The 19667-nt window shown below is 34.9% G+C and overlaps 1 protein-coding gene across 8 annotated transcripts in view; it reads right to left on the bottom strand.

The window, feature by feature from the left end:
- The window catches only part of PUM2 (pumilio RNA binding family member 2), an 88554-nt gene that overhangs the window by 50487 nt on the left and 18400 nt on the right, over positions 1-19667 (bottom strand). For 5 of the 8 annotated variants that reach the window (XM_045844378.1, XM_045844379.1, XM_045844382.1 and 2 more), the window contains exons 2-7: positions 15125-15193; positions 8795-8903; positions 4192-4379; positions 3456-3625; positions 628-898; positions 293-386 (exon numbers count right to left, since the gene is read on the bottom strand). In XM_045844378.1, the coding sequence (XP_045700334.1) occupies positions 293-386; positions 628-898; positions 3456-3625; positions 4192-4379; positions 8795-8903; positions 15125-15175 (883 nt within the window). In that variant the 5' untranslated portion in view covers positions 15176-15193. Of the gene's footprint in view, positions 1-292; positions 387-627; positions 899-3455; positions 3626-4191; positions 4380-8794; positions 8904-13149; positions 13224-14127; positions 14253-15124; positions 15194-19667 lie in introns of those variants that run through there. The other 3 variants (XM_045844380.1, XM_045844381.1, XM_045844385.1) reach the window with 3 other exon arrangements.

Genomic DNA, 19667 nt, shown 5'->3' with positions numbered 1-19667 from the left:
AATTTCCAAGGGTTTGACTCTCTCAACTTCGCACCGTGAAAAAAAACTTATGTGCTGGCAGCTTTCACCGAGTCAGATTTTATTTAACCAAGGATACAAGTAATAGTCAGAAAAAGTCCTTCCCTACTAAATCTTTACTCCTGTCATATAATCTATTAATCTTTGATCTCGAGGAAATGTTTCAAAAAGTAATGAAACAATACCACTCTGTAAAAGAAAAATAAAACATCTAAACACTTTAACACCGAATTTTCTCCCAGGGTGATCAAAATGCTAACTTACAAAGACTCACCTATGTGTGGTTGCTGAGCCGCGGCTAATGCATACTGCTGCTGCTGAGCTGCAGTTAACTGCTGAACTGTTAGTGCATTAGTCCTCTGAAAGAGCTAGTAGGGAAAATATTTAATACAAATGTTAGTGCCAAAGCATTACAAAAATATTCTATTTTAGAAATATTTAAAAAACTGGAAATAGAATATTTTGAACCTTATTTGAATCACCTTCTCAACTATAAGAACATTTTACTCAAGAATTAACACTAGGCATTCAAAAACACTATCAATGCCTCATAGCAGGCCACACCACTACAGTTAAGAGGAGCTTCTTTAAAGGAGGGGCATGCTTTACCTGCTGCTGGGAATTGTAGTCAAAGAGGCCTACAGTAGCTCCGGAGGAGTCCATTGGTACCTGATTACCAGGATAGTCAAACTGTAAGGAATCCAGACCAACTTGTTCCATGGCATCCAGATTCTGAGTTTCAGGATTTGAAAATTCTTCAACAAGCGGTTTATTAACTGTAGGAGTAGGAAGAGGCCCCAGTCCTTCTGGGGGATTAGTACCGGGGCCCAGGCGTTCAACTACTTCAGTTGGAGAGGCTTGACGACTTCCTGGAGTACGACTGTATAAACAAAACAGAAAGGTATTGTAAGTAAAATAACAAGTCAGAAGTTGAAGGGAGAAATTAGGAAAATCAGAAAAAACAAATGGCTGTAAAAGAGAGTAAATCAGGCATAACCATTTTACTTCATAATATTTTTTTTCCTAATCCAAATTCTTCTCAGGAAGTGACATGGTTTCATTTTTAAACATTATTAATGAATATTCTCCCCAATTTGAATAGCATAAAGATGTAACTTAATTTTATAGGTAAGAAAATTAGCCAATACCACAACTTAAGAGCTTAGACGACCTAAAAACCATTTTTCTCAAATCACAGACAAAGAACGGTAGGCACAAACAGCAAAAAGTGACAAACACGGGAAGGTTCGACCCACGTACTCCTGTCCCGCCCACCAGCAGCACGTAATTTTGCCATAGTGTCCTGTTAATAACATTTCAGAAACAAACCAGCCACAGAGGATCCTGTGGCCTTCATGACTTAAGGGTGCAGGATGTAGAATACAATAGAAAAAGGGAGTTGGACTAAGACAGAAGGCTGACTCCTGACTCTGAGGATGATTTTGAGCGGATCATCTCATCATCCAGGCTTCAGTTTCCTTACTGAAGAGACTCAAGAGATGACATCGTGGTTCCAAATGACAGGGACAACAACAAAAAAAAACCTGTGTGTGAAAACCCCGTATGATGTTGTCATCTTTATAACACCAAAGTGTTCCAGTTTAATCAAATCAGAAATGAAAATTATAATATTTATAAAAAATATTTTTCTGAGTAGCCTCCTTATAACTTTCCAAAAAACCCCCCCAAAAAACAACCAAAAAACCCCCACTGGATTAAATATTAAGTAAAGAGTCTTTAAAAAAAAAAAAATCACTCATGGTGTAAACTTTAAGAGTTACTTCCAAGATATTTAGGTGAACTCATACATTTTATTTAAAAATCAACCACTGTACATACATTAGAATAAATTTCAAACTCCTTTCCCCTTTAACCATACCTAATTTTTCCTGTGAATATTCCAAAGGTTTATCCCTCAGAATACATGGGGGAAAATAAAATGGAATGTTCCTTAAAATCAGCCTATTAAAATAAAAAAAGACAACCTGCTATAGCCCTCTCATTCCTTTCAGTTCTACTCCTGTAATGATATATTGATGATTGATAAGTTAATGTACATGTTAACAATATGCAGCATATTGTTACCATATGGCCACAGCTATTAGTTTAAAATGTTTTTACACTGTCAAATACAATACTGTATCAAAAATAATTCAGAAACAATTTAAATATATACTCCAAACTTAACAGAATAAAATTAAAAGGCTAATAATATAAAGTTCACACTAATATGGAAAAGTATAGCCTTTTGTACAAAACAACTCTAATGTGGCAAAAAGGACAGGATACAACAGAAAAAAGTCACTGTGCTTTCAGTGGTGCTCTTTTCTTGCTATAGTTAATGGTGGATTAACACTTCAATTATAAATGGATACTATGAAGGGTCTATCATCAACTCAGTTTTAAAAGCATGCCCTTGACCGAAACTTAGATTAGGTCACAGCAGAAGGGTGAAATCAAGATAAGGTTCTAAAACAAATTGACTAGCATTAATTTTATTTCTTGTTAAAAGAGGTTTACTGGTTTTGGATGCTTTTTTGCACTTAGAACAAATATAAATGACCCTTTTTAAGAGCCACTGTTACTCTGCTTTTGGTAATGAAAGGCAATGAATATAAAAGCGTACCCCCCATATGTACCTATATTGAGTTAACTGAGATTCCATGGTTCACAAAATCTCCAAGAAATGGCTCATTTTCAGGCACAGGTCCCAAAGCATCTGACTACTGAACTATAAAGTATAGGAAATCAGTATGAAGAAACAACTCCATAATATTTAGACAGAGGTGCACTGCTTAATCTAAGACCAAAGGCTAGAAGAAAAAACTATAAAGAGACAACTAAAAAGCTACAACTTACAGAATTCTGAGGTTCAATCTAACTTTTTGAAGTCTCTAATATGTTCCCCACCTCCCAATTTCAGGAATGTTAAGTATCAGCACAAACTCATATAAAGGCCACAAATCCTAAGAGCTAATTAACTGTTTCCTCGTTCCCAAGATTAAGAGTTAAATGGGGGATAGGAGATACAATACAGGGATAAATAGAGGAAGCTCCACAGAAAGGTGCTCTCAAGAGCAACCCCAAGAAACCTTCCAGGAAAAACCACTCTAAAGTTCACTAGATTTTAGCAGGAAAGAAAAAGTTAAAATTGAGACTACCATATTAGCAGGAAGGTAACAGCAGCTTCTAACATTACTCTTTCAATGGAATGCATTATTTGAGAGAATGTTTTGAAGAATTATTTTTTAAAACAATGGCTCATAATCGTTAACTAATATTTCATATAAAAATTAATGTTTCTCCAAATTAACACAAGGTACAAAGGGAAATAAAATAAACCAAAACTGAAAAAAATGTCTGCATCAGTCACATCCATTAACAGTAACAATTCCTAAAAAGATATGCTTTTCTTCTTGATAAAGTTAAAATCTTACTTAAAATCTTTGCAATCGGCATCCATTCCATTTGGCAAACCTCTGCCATTTATTTTAGAATCATCATCATCTCCTTGTTTAAGATCTCTGTTTTGGTCCTCCTCAAATGGAGAAGCCTTGCCTTTTTGATCTCCTTTCTCAGGTCCATCTGTTTCAGCATCTCTAGTGCCCTGAGGAAAAAGAATCTGTTTGATTCTGAATACATAATAAAACACACAAAAAAGGGCACCACAAGGCGACCTAAAACTACACTATGGTGCATGTGAACAATAAAAGCATTGAATCTTACTTTGATTTTGTGGTTGACTAATTTATCAAAGGCCAAAATTTGAGTACAAACCAATGATTTATAACAGAAGGGCTAAGGCAACCTTAACTACAGCGGTGCTAGAAAAGCAGTAACACCACAAATGAGATTAAAATGCTATTTAATGCATGTATGTTTTTGTTTAGTTACTTTCAGATTAAATACCATCACAAATAAGCAATTCTAATCTTGCAAACTATGTTCCATATTTAGTATAGTTCGATTTTTATAACACGGTTAAGAATATGCATATCCCCAGTGGTTGTACTGTTCCACATATTCAAGTGGCCAAGAGAAGACAGTAAGAGCACTATCAGCTACACAATTTCCTTTAGCTCAAGAAGGGCCAGAAAAATAAACTGATTTGAAGATCACCAAATAACCACTGAGCAATTAATTACTAGATATTTCTGTATTCAAAATACTTACAAAAGTTCCCTTCCTAAATCGAGAGTCCAATTTATCAGCAGGAGAAGAACTTAGCACATATTCTACCATGCTCACGCCAAGGCCTCCACTTTCTGACCGCGGAGACAGTATTGCGTTTACTTCACTGTTTCCATGAAAACCCTGTCCAGATCTTCTCTGTACCATAATAGGCTGGGACATTGAATGGTCTGTTTGGAAGAAAGAATGCAATTACATATTTGTACTTTTAACCAAATGTCATTTACACAGATTAATATACTAATGTAAGAAAAATAAGTATACTGTTTTATTTTTAATGTTATTATAATCTTTATTATAAAAAGCTCTTTGTTCTGTTGAGATTCACTGGCCTGGGCACATGTCTTGATAAGCCATACATAAAGAGTCATTTGGTAAAGAACAGATAAAAGCCTGTTTTTAAAAAAATGTATGTCAACCAAAAAGGTCAATGAAGAAACATTAATTTGAAAGCTCAGTCACCCATAAATATCTTATTAAAAAACACAGGTTCTTCGGCCCTGGTCAGGTGGCTTGGATGATCGAAGCTTCCTCCTGTATACCAAAAGGTTGCAGGTTCGATGCCTGGGGTCAGAGCACATACCGAAAGTGTGGGTTAGATCCCAGGTCGGGGTGCGTATAGGAGGCAATCGATGGATGTTTCTCTCTCTCCCTCCCTTCCTCTCTCTAAAGATCAATAAACATGTCCTCAAGTGAGGATTAAAAAATTAAGGTTCTTCAAACTGATGGTTGCCAGATGGGGTGTGGAGGTGGGAAAATGGGTGGAAAGGGTATAAAGATTAAGATGTACAAATTGCCAGTTATAAAAGCAATCATGGGAATGTAAAGTACAGCATAGGGAATATAGTCAGTAATAATGTAGTAAGTACGTATGTATGGTGTTGGGTAGGTAACAGGTTCATTGCAGTGATCACTTTGTAAGCTATATAAATGTCTAATCACTATGTACACCTGAAACTAATATTATATTGTATGTCAACTGTAACTGAAAAATAAGTTCTTTTGGTAATTCATAACATTTCAAAACAATAACCTTCAGAGACCAATTCTAGAATAAAGGTAACTCCTCCTAAATTGGCTGAGGCGTTTCTCAAGTTCACAGCTGTGTCCTGACAGATGCAGAACACACGCTGTCCTGCTATAGGACGCAAACATTAAGTTTGAAAAAACTAGTTATAACATAGAATTTTCTATTCCTGGTGCAAAAACTGAGTATCACCTAAAGAATATTTTAAAGTATGCCTTCTATTGTAGCTTAAAAGTCCTCCATTTATTTTTATTTAACACAAAATTATTCACCTGGTACAAGTACCTTTTCTATATATTTCTGTGACAGAAGAAAATGCAGTATTTAAGATCTCAGAGTAAATGGAATATAAATATAATAAAACATTTGAGGCAACAGTCATACAGATTTGCCAACAGAAAGTTTTTTTTTAAGGAACCAATCAATAGGCTGTCAGCTACCTCTGACTTTTTTGTGAACATGTTCAATACCCAATATTAGGTCTAGTCCTCAAAGGGCTGAACTATATCATACAGGTATTATCGTCATTTTATTAACTATAATAGCTTTAAAATGATTGCTACTTTCATTAAGCCATAGTAAAACATTCTTATTTCAGTACCTTTATCCATGAGAGATTAGTCATTATTTTTTATTTGCTCATTCACCCACTTCAAATACTTACTGTCTCTAATATGTAAGAATATCAAGACAGTCCCTGCCCTCAAAGATTACAGGTTTAGTAGAAGGGAGTCATAATAGAGTAAAAGTGCTTCAATAAAAACAATCCAGTATATTTTAAGAATAAAACTGCCCTGGCCAGTGTGGCTCAGTTGGCTGGAGCTCCTGTAAACCCCAAGGTTGTGAGGTGGATTCCCGGTCAGGACACAGGCCTAGGTTGCCGGTCTGACCGGTTAGGGAGCATACCAGAAGCAACTGATCCATGTTTCTCTCCCTCTCTCTAAAACCAATAAGCATGTCCTAGAATGAAAATTATTAAAAACAAAACAAAACAAAACAAAACAAAACGAAACAGAATAAAGGGGTATCAATCCCTCCCAGTTTTAAGAGTAAATCCCAAAGGGAAGGGCAAGAGTTAAGTGGGAGGAAAAACCCCCACAAAATTGGTGAAGTTGAGGGTAGAAAGAGCATTTCAGTTAAGAGAGACAAGCATGTTCAAAGACCTGGAAGTGCCAGAAGAAAATGAACAATCACAAGTAGTTCAGTTTGGCTGAGAAAATATGTATATGATTAGTGCCCTGTAGTAACGGAAAGAAATCTTTCTTTGAACAATTCCTTTAAAACAGGAATGTGTCACTCATGTTTGTACATGCTTGGCAATCAATGTTCAGTAAACAAAGTAATTCATTTCTCATGTCTCCTAGTAAAAGCTAATATTCATCTTCTAAATTTTATCCACACACAAAAGTTGAGGGAGGGAGTGGTATAAGGAATTAACTAAAATTATAAATTTGACATTAAAAAGAAATTACAGGGAATGTATATTGTGCTCAAGATATTCTACTTTAGAATGATATGATTTATAAAACAGTTGATTCTAGTAAGTGAAGTAATTAATCATTCAACGCCCAAAACAAAAATCAAAACATGTCTATCTACCAAGTTTTCAAGCATATGACTTAAAGCAAAATAAGTGCCTTTTGTATGAAAATGTATCTTGGTCCAAACACCTGAAAATTCTAAATAAAAAGTTTAATCTAATATATGATAATTAAAATCCAGGAAAAAATTCCTTGAGGGCAAGGATCGTATCTCATTTATTTTTGTTTCAGAGTACATCACCTTATTGGTTGAACTCAAAGATAATTCCCATTATTTTAAGGAAATTTTAGTCTAAATTAGTGGTTACCAAAGCTTTCAATCTTGTTTGGTTTTAAATGTAAAGAGTATTAATTGCCTGAGAACACACTGATGGTTGCCAGGGAGGAGGGGCTGAGGAGCTGGCTGAAAAAGGTGAAGGGACAAAGAACTACAAACTGGTAGTCACAAATGGTCCTGGGATTAGAGTAACAGCGTAAGGAATGCAGTCAATAATACTGTAATAATTATGTATAATGCCAGCTGTAATATTGGGGGCACCACAATGTTTTGCCCAAAGTATATGATTGTCTAGCCACAATGCTGTACACCTGAAACTAAAATGTAAACCACCACCATCCAAGAGCCCCAGGTAGGTGTGGCTCTGGTGGTTGGAGTATTGTCCTGTAAACTGAAAGGTCACAGTTTGATTCCTAGTCAGGGCACATGCCTAGGTTGTGAGCTCATCCCGCCTGGGGCTTATACCAGAGACAACCACCGTATTTTGTCGTGTATAATGTGCACTTTTTTTTGCCCACATTTTTGAGAGAAAAATAAGGATGGGCATTATACATGGGTAATACCTGAAGTACCTTGTATCTATCTGTTCTTGTGTTTTGTAATTATGTTACATAAAATTTCTCGTACCATAATATGTTCAAAAATAAATGATAAGATTCCTTTAGATAACAAAAAAACAAGTATCTAAATACAAATAAATAAAAAACTGAATTGAAAAAATGAAACATTTTTTCCCCTAAAAGTTTGCGCCAAAAACATGGGTGCACATTATACATGGGAATGCATTATACACAGCAAAATACAGTAATTCATATTTCTCTCGTGCATCAATGTTTATTTCCCTCTCTTGCCCTCTCTCTCAAATCAATAAGCATGTTCTTGGGTGAGGATTAAAAAAAAGAACAAGAAAAAAAATAGAGCATTGATGGCTAATATTTTCTAGCATTTCCTAACTTTTGGACAATTATTTTAGTTTCCTTTAAAAGTACAAAGGACATTCAAATCTTTTAATGTATCTTAATGATTTAGAGAATAAGGAACCACCTGGTCATTTATACTCACAATGTATAGTTGTGAGTATACTCACAACTGTGTGTGACTTGATAATTATTAACCACAAATTTGTTTTTATGTTACTTTGGTCATTTTCTATAGTTTTAGCAAGCTGCATTAAACACTCAATTATAAAAAGACAAAAGTTATCAGTAAAATACATGCTGATAGTTTCATGTGTACATCTCTCAAATTTCCCTGGTCAGCAACATTTAAAAGTATAATATTATTTTAAGAATATAACTATGCTCTTTAACTTATCAATAAATATTGTCACTTCTATATACCAGTTCCTTTTCTCTTAAACATTTTTTTTACTTAAGTCTCTTTCCACTACCTACCGGTATCAAAAGTATTCAAAGTTTGCTCCCTTTTCTGGGGATTCTATTTTAGTAAGGATTTTTATGTCCTTTCTGGGTGTGGTTCATATCTATTGAACCTAGACTGAACTATAACTAGATAAATCAGTCACTGTCCTGTAACACAATTAAAAATTTAAAATTTCTATGGTTAGTGTGTTCTCTATTTTAATGGAAATTCAGAATTTCACAGTTTTCACTTCAAGTAAGAACTTAATAAAATCTTATTGTGACAAGTACTTCTAATCAAATTTTTTCCAACTATTGTCTGGAAGTAGGCAGGGGTTTTAATAAATTCACAATTCTCACACATACACCAAAAACTTACGAGAAGTTCCCCAAGCAGTCTCTCTCCATTCATCATCCCCAAGAAATATGCCTTTTTGTCCATCTTTTGTTGAATCATCAGGTTCCCAAAACTTTTTGGTAGGCAAAAGCTATTTGAGGAGAGAAAAAGATTACATTTAAATTTTATTCTAATTACAAAAAACTAATACATAGAGGAAAGCAAACTTACCACCAATATGTTCAAGTTAGTTTCAATGCTAATAAAAATTCAGAGTGACCTATTACCTAATTTGTCTCAATAAGAAAATTACTTCCTACTTACTGGCTCTAATAATTCTAGATATAAACATTAAATCAAATTCAACATCAAATTTTTCCTGATATTCAACATTTTTCAAAACACATATTGGCTGAATGCCATTGATTTTCTTTATAAAATTTTCAAAAGACTTACTAAATTTCTAACTCAATACAAATACAACGGAAATATTTATATATATGATAAAAATTTCCCTTTACTTCCAAATACTGCTCTTGGATCACCTCCTATCCCACAGCTTCCCAATGGAAAATATATTTTCATTCTTATTTCACTTGATCAATGGAAGTGAACTTCATTACTCTTCCTAGGTCTTGAATACTAATAACTTATCAATTCCAAATCAGGTGCTATAGATAGTAGAAGAGACATAAAGAAAAGATCCTCAAATACCCTTGAGATAACAATCTCAAAGCTCTGTGCTCTATCTATTCTATATTGCACATACACATATTAACATAAAAGTTGTATTGACCCAACCATTCACAGACTACTCAAAATGTACATTTGGCCAATTCCTAATGATACTTCTAATATACATCTAGGTCTTTCCTCTTTCCCTTCCCCGACAATCAGGAAGTGCACTGGGGATATATCTATTTGATGAGAATAGATGGTTTTTTCCCGTGACATGCATTTGACATTTTAAATAAGCATTTGTCAGACTCCCAACCCTCCCAGCCCAGTTTTTCAGTGTTCTTGACTAAACCTGTACATACTTCTTTTACTACACACTAAATTATCTGTGTTTCCCTCCTGGTGGACACGGAGACCTTATCTTCAAAGAATGCAGAAACATATAAATTAACTATAGTAAACAGTAAGAGCTGAATTTGGTCTGAGAGATAAGATTGCGTGTGCTGGGGGTTCAAAGTGTGAGTAGAAGGTGAGGAAGACAAAGTAAATTATAAACAAATGCACAACTTGAGAAAATGAACAGTATGTGTGGAACAGAGTGTAAGATAGAGGAATAGATGCAGGAAGGTCAAAGTTGATGCTGGTGGAGCTATCTAGGTCAGATTATTAGGAACCTTGAAGACATGCCAAAGAAATTGCACATTACATTGAAGCCAAAGAGAATCAAGAAAGGTTGGCAAGAGTGACAATGGATTCTAGAAAACAACTCAAAATATAAGTTTTAAGAATACTGCATATACTAGAGGCAAGATTATCAGTTCAGGAGATACAATATAACAGGGCAAAGCTGACAAGAACTGAAATGGTACTCTCAAAAAGAACCAAGAAAATAAAATGGATTTGAGAAACATTTAGAAGAGTCTATAAAATATGAATGCAATAGGGGGAAGGGTGTGATAAAAAGGATAAAACTTTAAAGATTTCAGTAACAAGGTGAATAGTGGGTACTATTAACCAAAAAGCAACAACAAAATAGGAGAAGTTGCTTTGAAGAAAGTGGGAAAAGTTCAATTTTTCTGTTTCTAATCTACAGATCTTTTTGAATTTTCATTTTTAAAGATAACTAACTTCTGCTATTTTAAAAAAGTTTTTCCGTGTTCAGATCTTCCTGGGTTACAAATAATATGTATTTAAAGTTCAGACATTTTTAAACAATAATCTCCTCTAACAAGGACCCCAGTAAAATGTCTCTGTTCCTTCCAATTTTTAAAACTCTCACAATAAAAGTTTCTTGCGAATATGGAAACAAAAAACAAAACCAGTAATACTAAAGCACTGTACCTAAATATATTTTAACGATTGAACATTTATTCATAGTAACCAAATTAATACCTTAAAAATACTGTATAAATAAGCTATTTCAGGAAGAAGAGGAAAATGGCAAACAGACAATAAAGAAATGCTTTTATACCATACTTCATGAAGAAAAATGTTACAGTATCAGTAAGAAAATAAGGAATAAAAAATAAATAACAATTTCACAGAAGCATTTATCACAGACACAGAAGCAGCTAAAACAAACTAATCTTCTGAGGTATGAGGTATTGTACAATCTCTTTAAGGAGACTATCAAAGTCTTTTGGGATAAGGTTCCGTGCAGTACCTTGGTCACAGATCACTGCTTTAAAACACAAACTGCACGACTATGGGAAAAATCTATGTCAAGCACCAATCCGGTGTGCCCACTTATTGCCAAACACTGTGCTATGAACAGCTCTTGGTTTTGCAAATATTTCTCAGTTATCACACACAGGAAAATAATTTAGTAGTTAATAAAATTAATACTTCTAGCAAAGGCATTACCAATATTCTATAAACAGCGTTCTATGACAGTTTAGACACTGATTTCAAATACTTTTAGAGAAACTACTAGCTGATGACCAAGAATAAGTTAAAAGGACTAAGTATAGAGAAAGGCAACAATTCAGGATAAAACAGTTTAAAAAGATTAAGTGGTACACTGGTTGAACTGCAATAAAAATAGATATTTGCCCCTGGAGACTGTTTTACGATAGTAGAAATGGGGAACTACATTACAGAAAACAAGGAGTAAGAGATCTTGAAGATCTGTAAAATACATTATCCCATACTACTTCATATTAGTTTCCTAATTCACAAAAGCTCTAAACCAAGGTCAGGCAACTCATTATTTTTTGTCAACCCACTCCCTCTGTGCTTCCAACTCAGGAATGAGAGGGTGGCATACAAATTCATTCCCCTGTGATCCGCCATTTTATCAGTTCTTTTCTTCGAGAAGCATTTGTAGCTTGACCTCTCCATCTCCAAAGAAATCAGTCAAAACCCCAGTATACTGTTTCAAAATAAATACATTCCTGCTGGAGTCTATACTATGAGTTACACTTAAACGTCAGATTTTTCTACTACAATTTGTTATGTAAAATGAACAGACCAACCAAATTGACATAATTATAAGGATTATAAGGATTTAAATGTTTATGTCTGTATTATGGTGTTTTAAATGAAGGTGTTCATAAAACATCCAATCTAGGACAGTTTTGAGAAAGGTGGTTTTAAAAAAAATCCCCACTCGAGTACATGCTTATTGACTTTAGAGAGAGGTGAAGGGAGGGAGAGAGAGGGAAACATCAACTGCTTGCCTCTGCACCTGCCCTGGCTGCAGAATGAACCCCAACCTAGGCATGTGCCCGTGACCTTTCAGTTTATGGCCAATGCTCCAATGGACTGAGCCATACAGGCCAGGGCAGAAGGGAGGTGTTATTAATAATTATGCCATTTAAAAAAGATATGTATCACCCTGGCTGGTGTGGCTCAGTGGACGGAGCACCAGCCTGTGAACCAGAAGGCCACAGGTTTAATTCCCAGGCAGGGTACATATCTGGGTTGCGGGCCAGGTCCCCAGTTGGGGATGTCTGAGAGGCAACTGACTGATGTTTCCCTCACGCATGTTTCTCTTCCTCTTCCCCCCTCTCTAAAAATAAATAAAATCTTTTAAAATGTTTTCTTTAAATATTGTTTCAGAAAACAAAGGAGCAGCATTATTTATAATACTAAGCTATAAAAATACTCCCATAATTAAATACATTAACTCAGTGATTTAAATTCTGGGTTCCCTAAAGAATTTCAAGTAGAGGCCTCTTTCCCCTTATATAAAAAATAGGAACTTAGTGTTTATATATAAAGTATGTGTATCTATATGAAAATAATAGCTATGTGCCTCTGCAGTATAGTCTAAAAACACTATGTAGATTAGCTTTGCTCTTTTTAAACCACATGACATAATGCAAAAAGGTAGTTTTTGATGAAAGTGTGTCATGGAAAAGAGTGGAAAGAATGAGTTTATGAATGAATGAATACAGATCTGTTTCTGTTTCTGAATGAACTAGAAGAGACTGCCCTACTGAGGATGGGCATGGTCTATGAAAACCAGTACATATGAAAATAGGTCTAAACGTAATGCAGTGCTTTGTACATTAGATTTTTACAGCAACTTAAGACATAATAAGGACAACTTTATTTTTTAAAGAAAAGTTCAAGAATAGGCCAATCCATTAAAAAAGGATGTTACATTTAAAAAATAAACAAGCAATTTCAGAAAATGCAAAAACCAGAAACTCAAGGCTGCTTTAATTTATTAAAAGGAATGAATTCTGGGATAAAACAAAACAAAAAAACCTCACCTGTCAGGAAAGGAGGAGAAGACTGGTGAGAGAGAGACAGGCAAAGAAGGAAATCCCAGAAGGTTCCCTGCTGCCTGTGAGATGAGGAAAGATAGAAAGGCTTGTGGGAGAGAGAACCCAGATGCAGAAACCTGAGCAGGTTCCTTAGCTATCTCTTAGAGGTAACAGAATTAGTTGGTAAACTGTTAAGAAAAAAACTTAATTAGTGAATAACAGCTTATTTAAAAACACATTTTTTTACTACATGATGGTCACAGAAGCACTGACCTGCTGCTATCCGCCAAAAAGGCAGACAGGCTAAACCTGGCCACTTTAACTCTGCATTTGACAGTCCCATTGAGAAAGCCTAGATTTAAACTTAGGTCATTTACCACAGTATTACATGTTATTCACCCCCAGCTTGTCTCTTTCCCAAAAACCTCAAATATCCCTCCTTCGTCCCCAAACAACTAACTAAATTCCTCTACTACTATTCTGATGACTTTTTTTTTTTTGAACTGGAAAGATGTCTTTGGATTTACAAATACTACTTAGAAAAGGAGGAGGAAAAAAGCCAATTTGTAAATATCTACACAATATAGACTTGGGAAGTAAAGTGCTGGGGGGCAGAGGTGCCTAAATAGAATTACAGTAAGGGTGTGACTTTACTTGCTCTTAAAAAAATCATTAAGTTCAAGTTTTCACATACTAAGCTGAAATATTATTCAAATCTGTTTTTAAGGTATGCTATTCTGCTTTCTAAAGACCAAAGAAAACAAGCAGAAGGGAAACAACCAAAAGCCCTTTTTGACTGCTTCTTTTTATTCACCCACAGGGTAAATAATATCTAAGCAGCCTCCACTGCATTATAGTGGACATGTAGTTATAATTAGAAAATCATTCCCTCTCTCAAATTTTTGTAGGGCCCAGAATTTTACATTATGCACTGAACTAACAAGCTTACTTTGGCAATACTTATGCTTAAGCACCTTAACTCACCCTTAAATCAGTCCTCTGAAAATGACAAACTCTTTGGAAAACGCTGTTCTGGAGAAGGGGAGGGTTAGCTAGCTGCAGGGTGCCCTCTTGTGGTCCAGAGGAGTGACTAGACTCTTTTTCTGCATCTGAAGAGCACAGCATTGGATGGAGTGAGTCTCAGGAAGATCTCTAATCTACCAAGGTAAAATAATCTCCAGGAGCAAGCAATTAATTATACATCTTAGGTCTGTTCACCATTATTTTCTATTATCAAAGTCCACACTATGTTAGTACTACAGAACATGACAAAATAAAGATGTGACCACAGGGTTTTCATCATCAATTAAAATTTTCTAAACATTCACTAGGTATATGGAAAACTAAGTATTTTTGGTGTCTTACATTACTTAACGATAAAGTTAAATGGGATGCCCCCATGAGTCATAGATTAAAAGGACTGATAAAAAAGCATTTCGAGTGCCCACTGTGTGCTAGTCATTTGAAGCTATCAAGCTACTAAAGAATAAACTTTAACCAGTAATATAATAAAGTATATATAAAGATCCGTAAGAAGTCAGATGAGGAAGTATAATTCCACTGTAGATAGCAACGGGACAATAGATAAGCATCTTTTTCAGTAGTCTTGTAGAGGCTTAGAAGTTTTTTAAGCAAACACCCAACAAGGAGAAATTTTTGGAAGAGAGAATAGTAAACAGTAAGTATGGCTAAAGCAAACAACATACATGTATAAAACAGAAGGACAAGAATCAAGAAGGCTCTTTTCTGAGCAAAGTATTTATGATTCATTACCAAAATATAGTACATCATTTAACCAAGTCAATCAAATCAACTAGACAAATCTCACAAAAAAAGTTGAGAATCACACTACATAATTGTATAATCTGAGATTTAAAAAACCTGCACCATTAACCATTATTTTCAAGATTTATGGTTTGAAGTCTCAATGACTCAAATAATCAAAGTGAGGTATATATTCTTAGCATTCACAAATATTTACCTCTCCCATTCCCCGAGATTCTAATGCAAGAGCTTGAAAATCATGATTCATTTCATCCACAGATCAAACCTGTTGAATAACAAAAACAATAATTAGCAGAAAGAAAAATTTAAATAATAGACTGCGTCAACTATGTTTATATTATATTAAAGCTACTACAGATGTTAGCATGAGCTAAATGGGCAAGAAAAGATTTCTGTATGGAGACAGGTTTTCCTAAATAGAGCACATGACAGCAATCTACATTGAAATTTGTAGGAAAACCTGGGGAAGGGTTCTTGGGTTACTCTGCATGCCAAAAGAAATCCTACTAGTTTCTTGAGCAAAGTAATAGATGGTTTCAATTGTGTCTGCAGCTGCCAGTACTTACTGAGCTCCAGCCGAAGGAGAATGGGGGGGGGGGGGGGGGGGAGCTGTTTTACCATGGCTCATACAAAGGCTGCATGCAAATTGCAAATCAACTGGTGGTAAAAGTACTGAGGAAGCAACTCGCTACCAAAGCCACCTGGCAAGTGTGTGTCCTCTATCAGAGGGGTGAAGAAACCTCACCATACAGGCCTGGCACTATGGTGCTTTGTGAAATTAGACATTATCAGAAGTCCGCTGAACTTCTGATTAGCAAACGTCCCTTCCAGAGTCTGGTGTGAAAAATTGCTCTGGACTTCAGACAGATCTGCGCCTCTAGAGAGTAGCAAATGGTGCTTTGCAGGAGACAAGTGAAGCCTATCTGGTCAGCCTTTTTGAAGACAACAACCTGTGCGCTATCCATGCTAAATGTGTAACAATTATGCCAAAAGATATCCAGCTAGTATATCACGTATGTGGAGAACGTGCTTGAGAATCCACTACACAATAGGAAACATTCCATTCTTAAAAAAAAAAAAGTTCTCTTCTTCCTGTTCTTGGTAGTTCTGAATATTAGGTCTATTTTTCCCTACAGGGTAAAAAGGTACCTAAGTACATCATTGCAAGTTGAAAAAACAGGGAACAGAAACTGGGCACTTTTTCCATTTTCACTTGTGTGTAAACTTTTAAAACATAAATGCTGAGGCATAAAGCAATAATGCAGGTCAAAATGTTTCACTGAAGAAGATTCAGCAGTTCAACTTTATGACAACATAAATAAACCTGTTAAATTTTTCCGGACAATGCCAAATTTGGATTAAAAAAAAACAAACAAGTAAATTTCTTATCGATGGCAACTACAAAATGGTGTTTCTAGCACTTTTATCATAGAGTAGATTCCATCCACTCACTATACTTTTCTAACTGTACATACTACAAGCAAGTATGTATTTTTAATGTTATCTGTTTTCTGTGCTGTTCCTGTAAATTTGCTATTAAAATACATTAAACTACATTAAACTAAAAAAAATAAAAGAACAGATGCAAAGAACAGAGGAAACAAGCTCAAGTACTAAAATGTAGTTATCTTGTTTTTTTTTAATGTTGCAGTTCCTATTACAAAATTATTTGCCAAAATTTCTCAACACTTCATTATTTGTAGACCTTATACCAGTAACACTTTTCACTGAAATTATTTAAGTGATGTTTCAGTTCTACCTCAAAGCAAAATGTAAATTAATCAGCTGTAATTATAACAGGTTTCCCAAAGAATAATTCCTTTCCCTTCTCAAGCAAAAACTAAAGCATATATTTCTACTTTTCCATGTCTAACCAACAGTTTAAATTGCTTTTTATCTTTCATGCGACAATGTGTTCTTGAATCAGAGGCCCTTTGCCTGCTAGTGTTTAATACTGCTGGAAAAAAAATCACTTAGGTCTGAAACAAATTCACAGCCTCAAAAGTTTTGGGCCTTGCAACATAATTCTGTTATTTTCCTTGGTCAGCTCCCTCTCTCCAAACCTCCACAGCAGTTTGATGTTACAAAGCATGCCTCCCTCCTGTAATATGCTGCTCTCTGTTGTTCTGTCCCTTCTGGTAATTCTTTTTTACTTTATGGGTCTAGCTGCTTCTACTCAGGCTTCCTCAAAGAGTCCTATTTGTCACCTCAACTCTCAAATAAAGGCTACTGTTCCATTAGTATCCTATCCAAGAAACTCTCCTCTCTAACCTCTGTCCTGGGTAATCTCATTCACTCTAAGCGCTTTAGGTCCCTTCACCCCCATATTTGGATTTATAAACCAAATCTCTCCCCTCTTCAAAATTTCCAACTACTTTCTTCTTCCTCCCATCCCTGGAGACACCACAGGAAGTTCCAACTTTATTCTTCTTTCTTCCCTGCCTCTAACTTGATTCTTTTGTACACCAATATCCAATCACTAACATCAACCTCTTACTTTACTTAAATCTATCCATTTTCCAGCTGTCTGGTTGTTCAGACCACCATCATCTCTTATCTAATATACTGCAATCCTCTCCTGTCTTCCCATCCTACAATCTAATCTCCAAAAAATGTAGTCATCTTTCTGAACTCCAGTCTGACTTTGTGACTCCCATTTTTAATCTTTGACTTAAAGATAAAGCTCAAACTAAATGTGGCTTACAAAGGAAGTGTAACAGTTTCAAATTATGGTTCTAGCAGCTAGTACGTTTAGATTCTGGACAAGTAAACTAAACTGTTTTTTCTTACTTTCCTCAAGGGAACCTAACTGCAGAAGTTGCTAAATGGATTGTTGTGAAAACTGAATTAGACACAACAGTACCAAATACAAAAGCATTCAAAAGTTAGACATTAAGAAAAGCTCTTCAATCTTTGTATCAAATGGTACTTCAACAATTGGATGTCCATACAGGATGGGGCAAAATAAGATTACAGTGGTTTGTATGGAAAATAATACAATAATAACACAAGAATAAACTGTTTTGTGTATTCACAACTGTAAATCGACTTTTGCCCCACCTATATGTAAAAGAAAAATACCTTACAACTTAATATAAAAATTAACTCACAAAGATTATATACATACCTAAATATAACATCTAACATTATAAAACTCTAGGAAAGAAAAAAAAACAGAAAAGCTTGTGAACTTGTTTTTAGATCAGTCACATCAAAAGCAGAGTCCATAAAAGAAAAACTGATATCTATAAATGACTTATGTAAACATACTCTACAAAAAACATCACAGACCAGGAGGAAAATATTCACAAATCACATATGCAATACAGGACTTGTATCCAGAATATATTAAAAACTTTTTTTAAAAAATAAGAAGAGAACAGACAACGCAATTAAAAAATGGGCAAAAGATCTGAACAGATACTACATCAAAGTTATCTGGCAGCAAATAAGCTATTCTGTTATCTTGTTACAAAAGCTAGTACATTAACAGCTTTCACAAAATAAACATTTCATTCATTCTTCCATTAATTCAGTAAGCTTTAACCGGGCATCTTAATGTGTAAGATTTTGTAAAGAAAAATTAGAAGTTAAGATATGATCACTGTTCTCAAAGAGTTTAAATGAATTTGATGTTTCCTGGTAATTGGAGGAGTAGCTCCTACCAGACCAACCCCCCTACAGATAACAATAAACTATGGACAAAATAAACAAAAATAAAAATGTAATTTAAAAGAAATAAAACCACTTAAATTCCTATAAAAAACACAGTCTTAAAGGCTTGAAGATCCAAAGGACAGAGTTTGGGACAAGGAGAGCAGCTGGAAATTGAGAAGTCTTACAAAGGAGACAATCAAATTCTGCTTGGACTTTTAGATGATCCCTGAACTACACAGATGGGACAGATTCCAAGCAGCATTATTAAGGCTAAAAGAACTAAGCAAAATGTTTGCTGCTGACCACCCTCAAGTCAAAGAGCTTAAGTTCCATGAAAACAAAAACAAAGACAACCAGTCTTCTCCATAGGAACATAGAAACTAGAACATCTTCAATGTCAACATGTAACTGGAACACAACCCAAAATTATTAAACATAAAAAACAAATTATTAGACATATGTATAAATAGGAAAACTCAATAAAGACCAACCCCAAGATGATCCAGGTTAGAATTAGCAAAGATCTTAAAGCAACTGCTACAACTGTGTGCAAAGATGAATGAAAGAAAAAAATCATGTTAAAAAAATACAAAACTTCAGCAAAGCAAAACTATAAAAACAACCAAAAGGAAATCCTAAAACTGAAAAATATCTTTAAAAAAGTTTCACTGGATGCACTTAACATCACATTAAAGATAAAGGGTCGGTGAATTTGAAGACAGATCAATGGAGATTTCCAATCTGAAGGAAAAGAGAGGAGAGAATGAGATGGAAAAATTATTTGAAGAAAAGGTCACAAATTTCCCCCAAGTTTCAATGAAAGCAAAAATTACAGATTCAAGATACTCCATGAGCCCCAGGCAAGATAAATGGAGGGGGGGGGGGGGAGGGAAACAAACTGATACCCACACACAAAATAAAAATGCTGAAAACCAAAGATAAAAAGATCCTGACAGCAGCTAGAGGGGGGAAAAATTACATAAAGGGGGAAAATGATACAAATGACCACTGAGTTTGCACTACAAACAGTGGGGACCAGAATATAAAGTGCTGAAAGGAAAAAATGCTATACCAGAATTTTA

Source organism: Phyllostomus hastatus, unplaced genomic scaffold (assembly GCF_019186645.2).
Source record: "Phyllostomus hastatus isolate PE091 unplaced genomic scaffold, TTU_PhHast_1.1 phas_contig_402, whole genome shotgun sequence".
NCBI classification, from domain to species: domain Eukaryota; kingdom Metazoa; phylum Chordata; class Mammalia; order Chiroptera; family Phyllostomidae; genus Phyllostomus; species Phyllostomus hastatus.
Note: the sequence above shows the minus strand (reverse complement) of the source record. Positions and strands in the feature narration are given on the sequence as shown.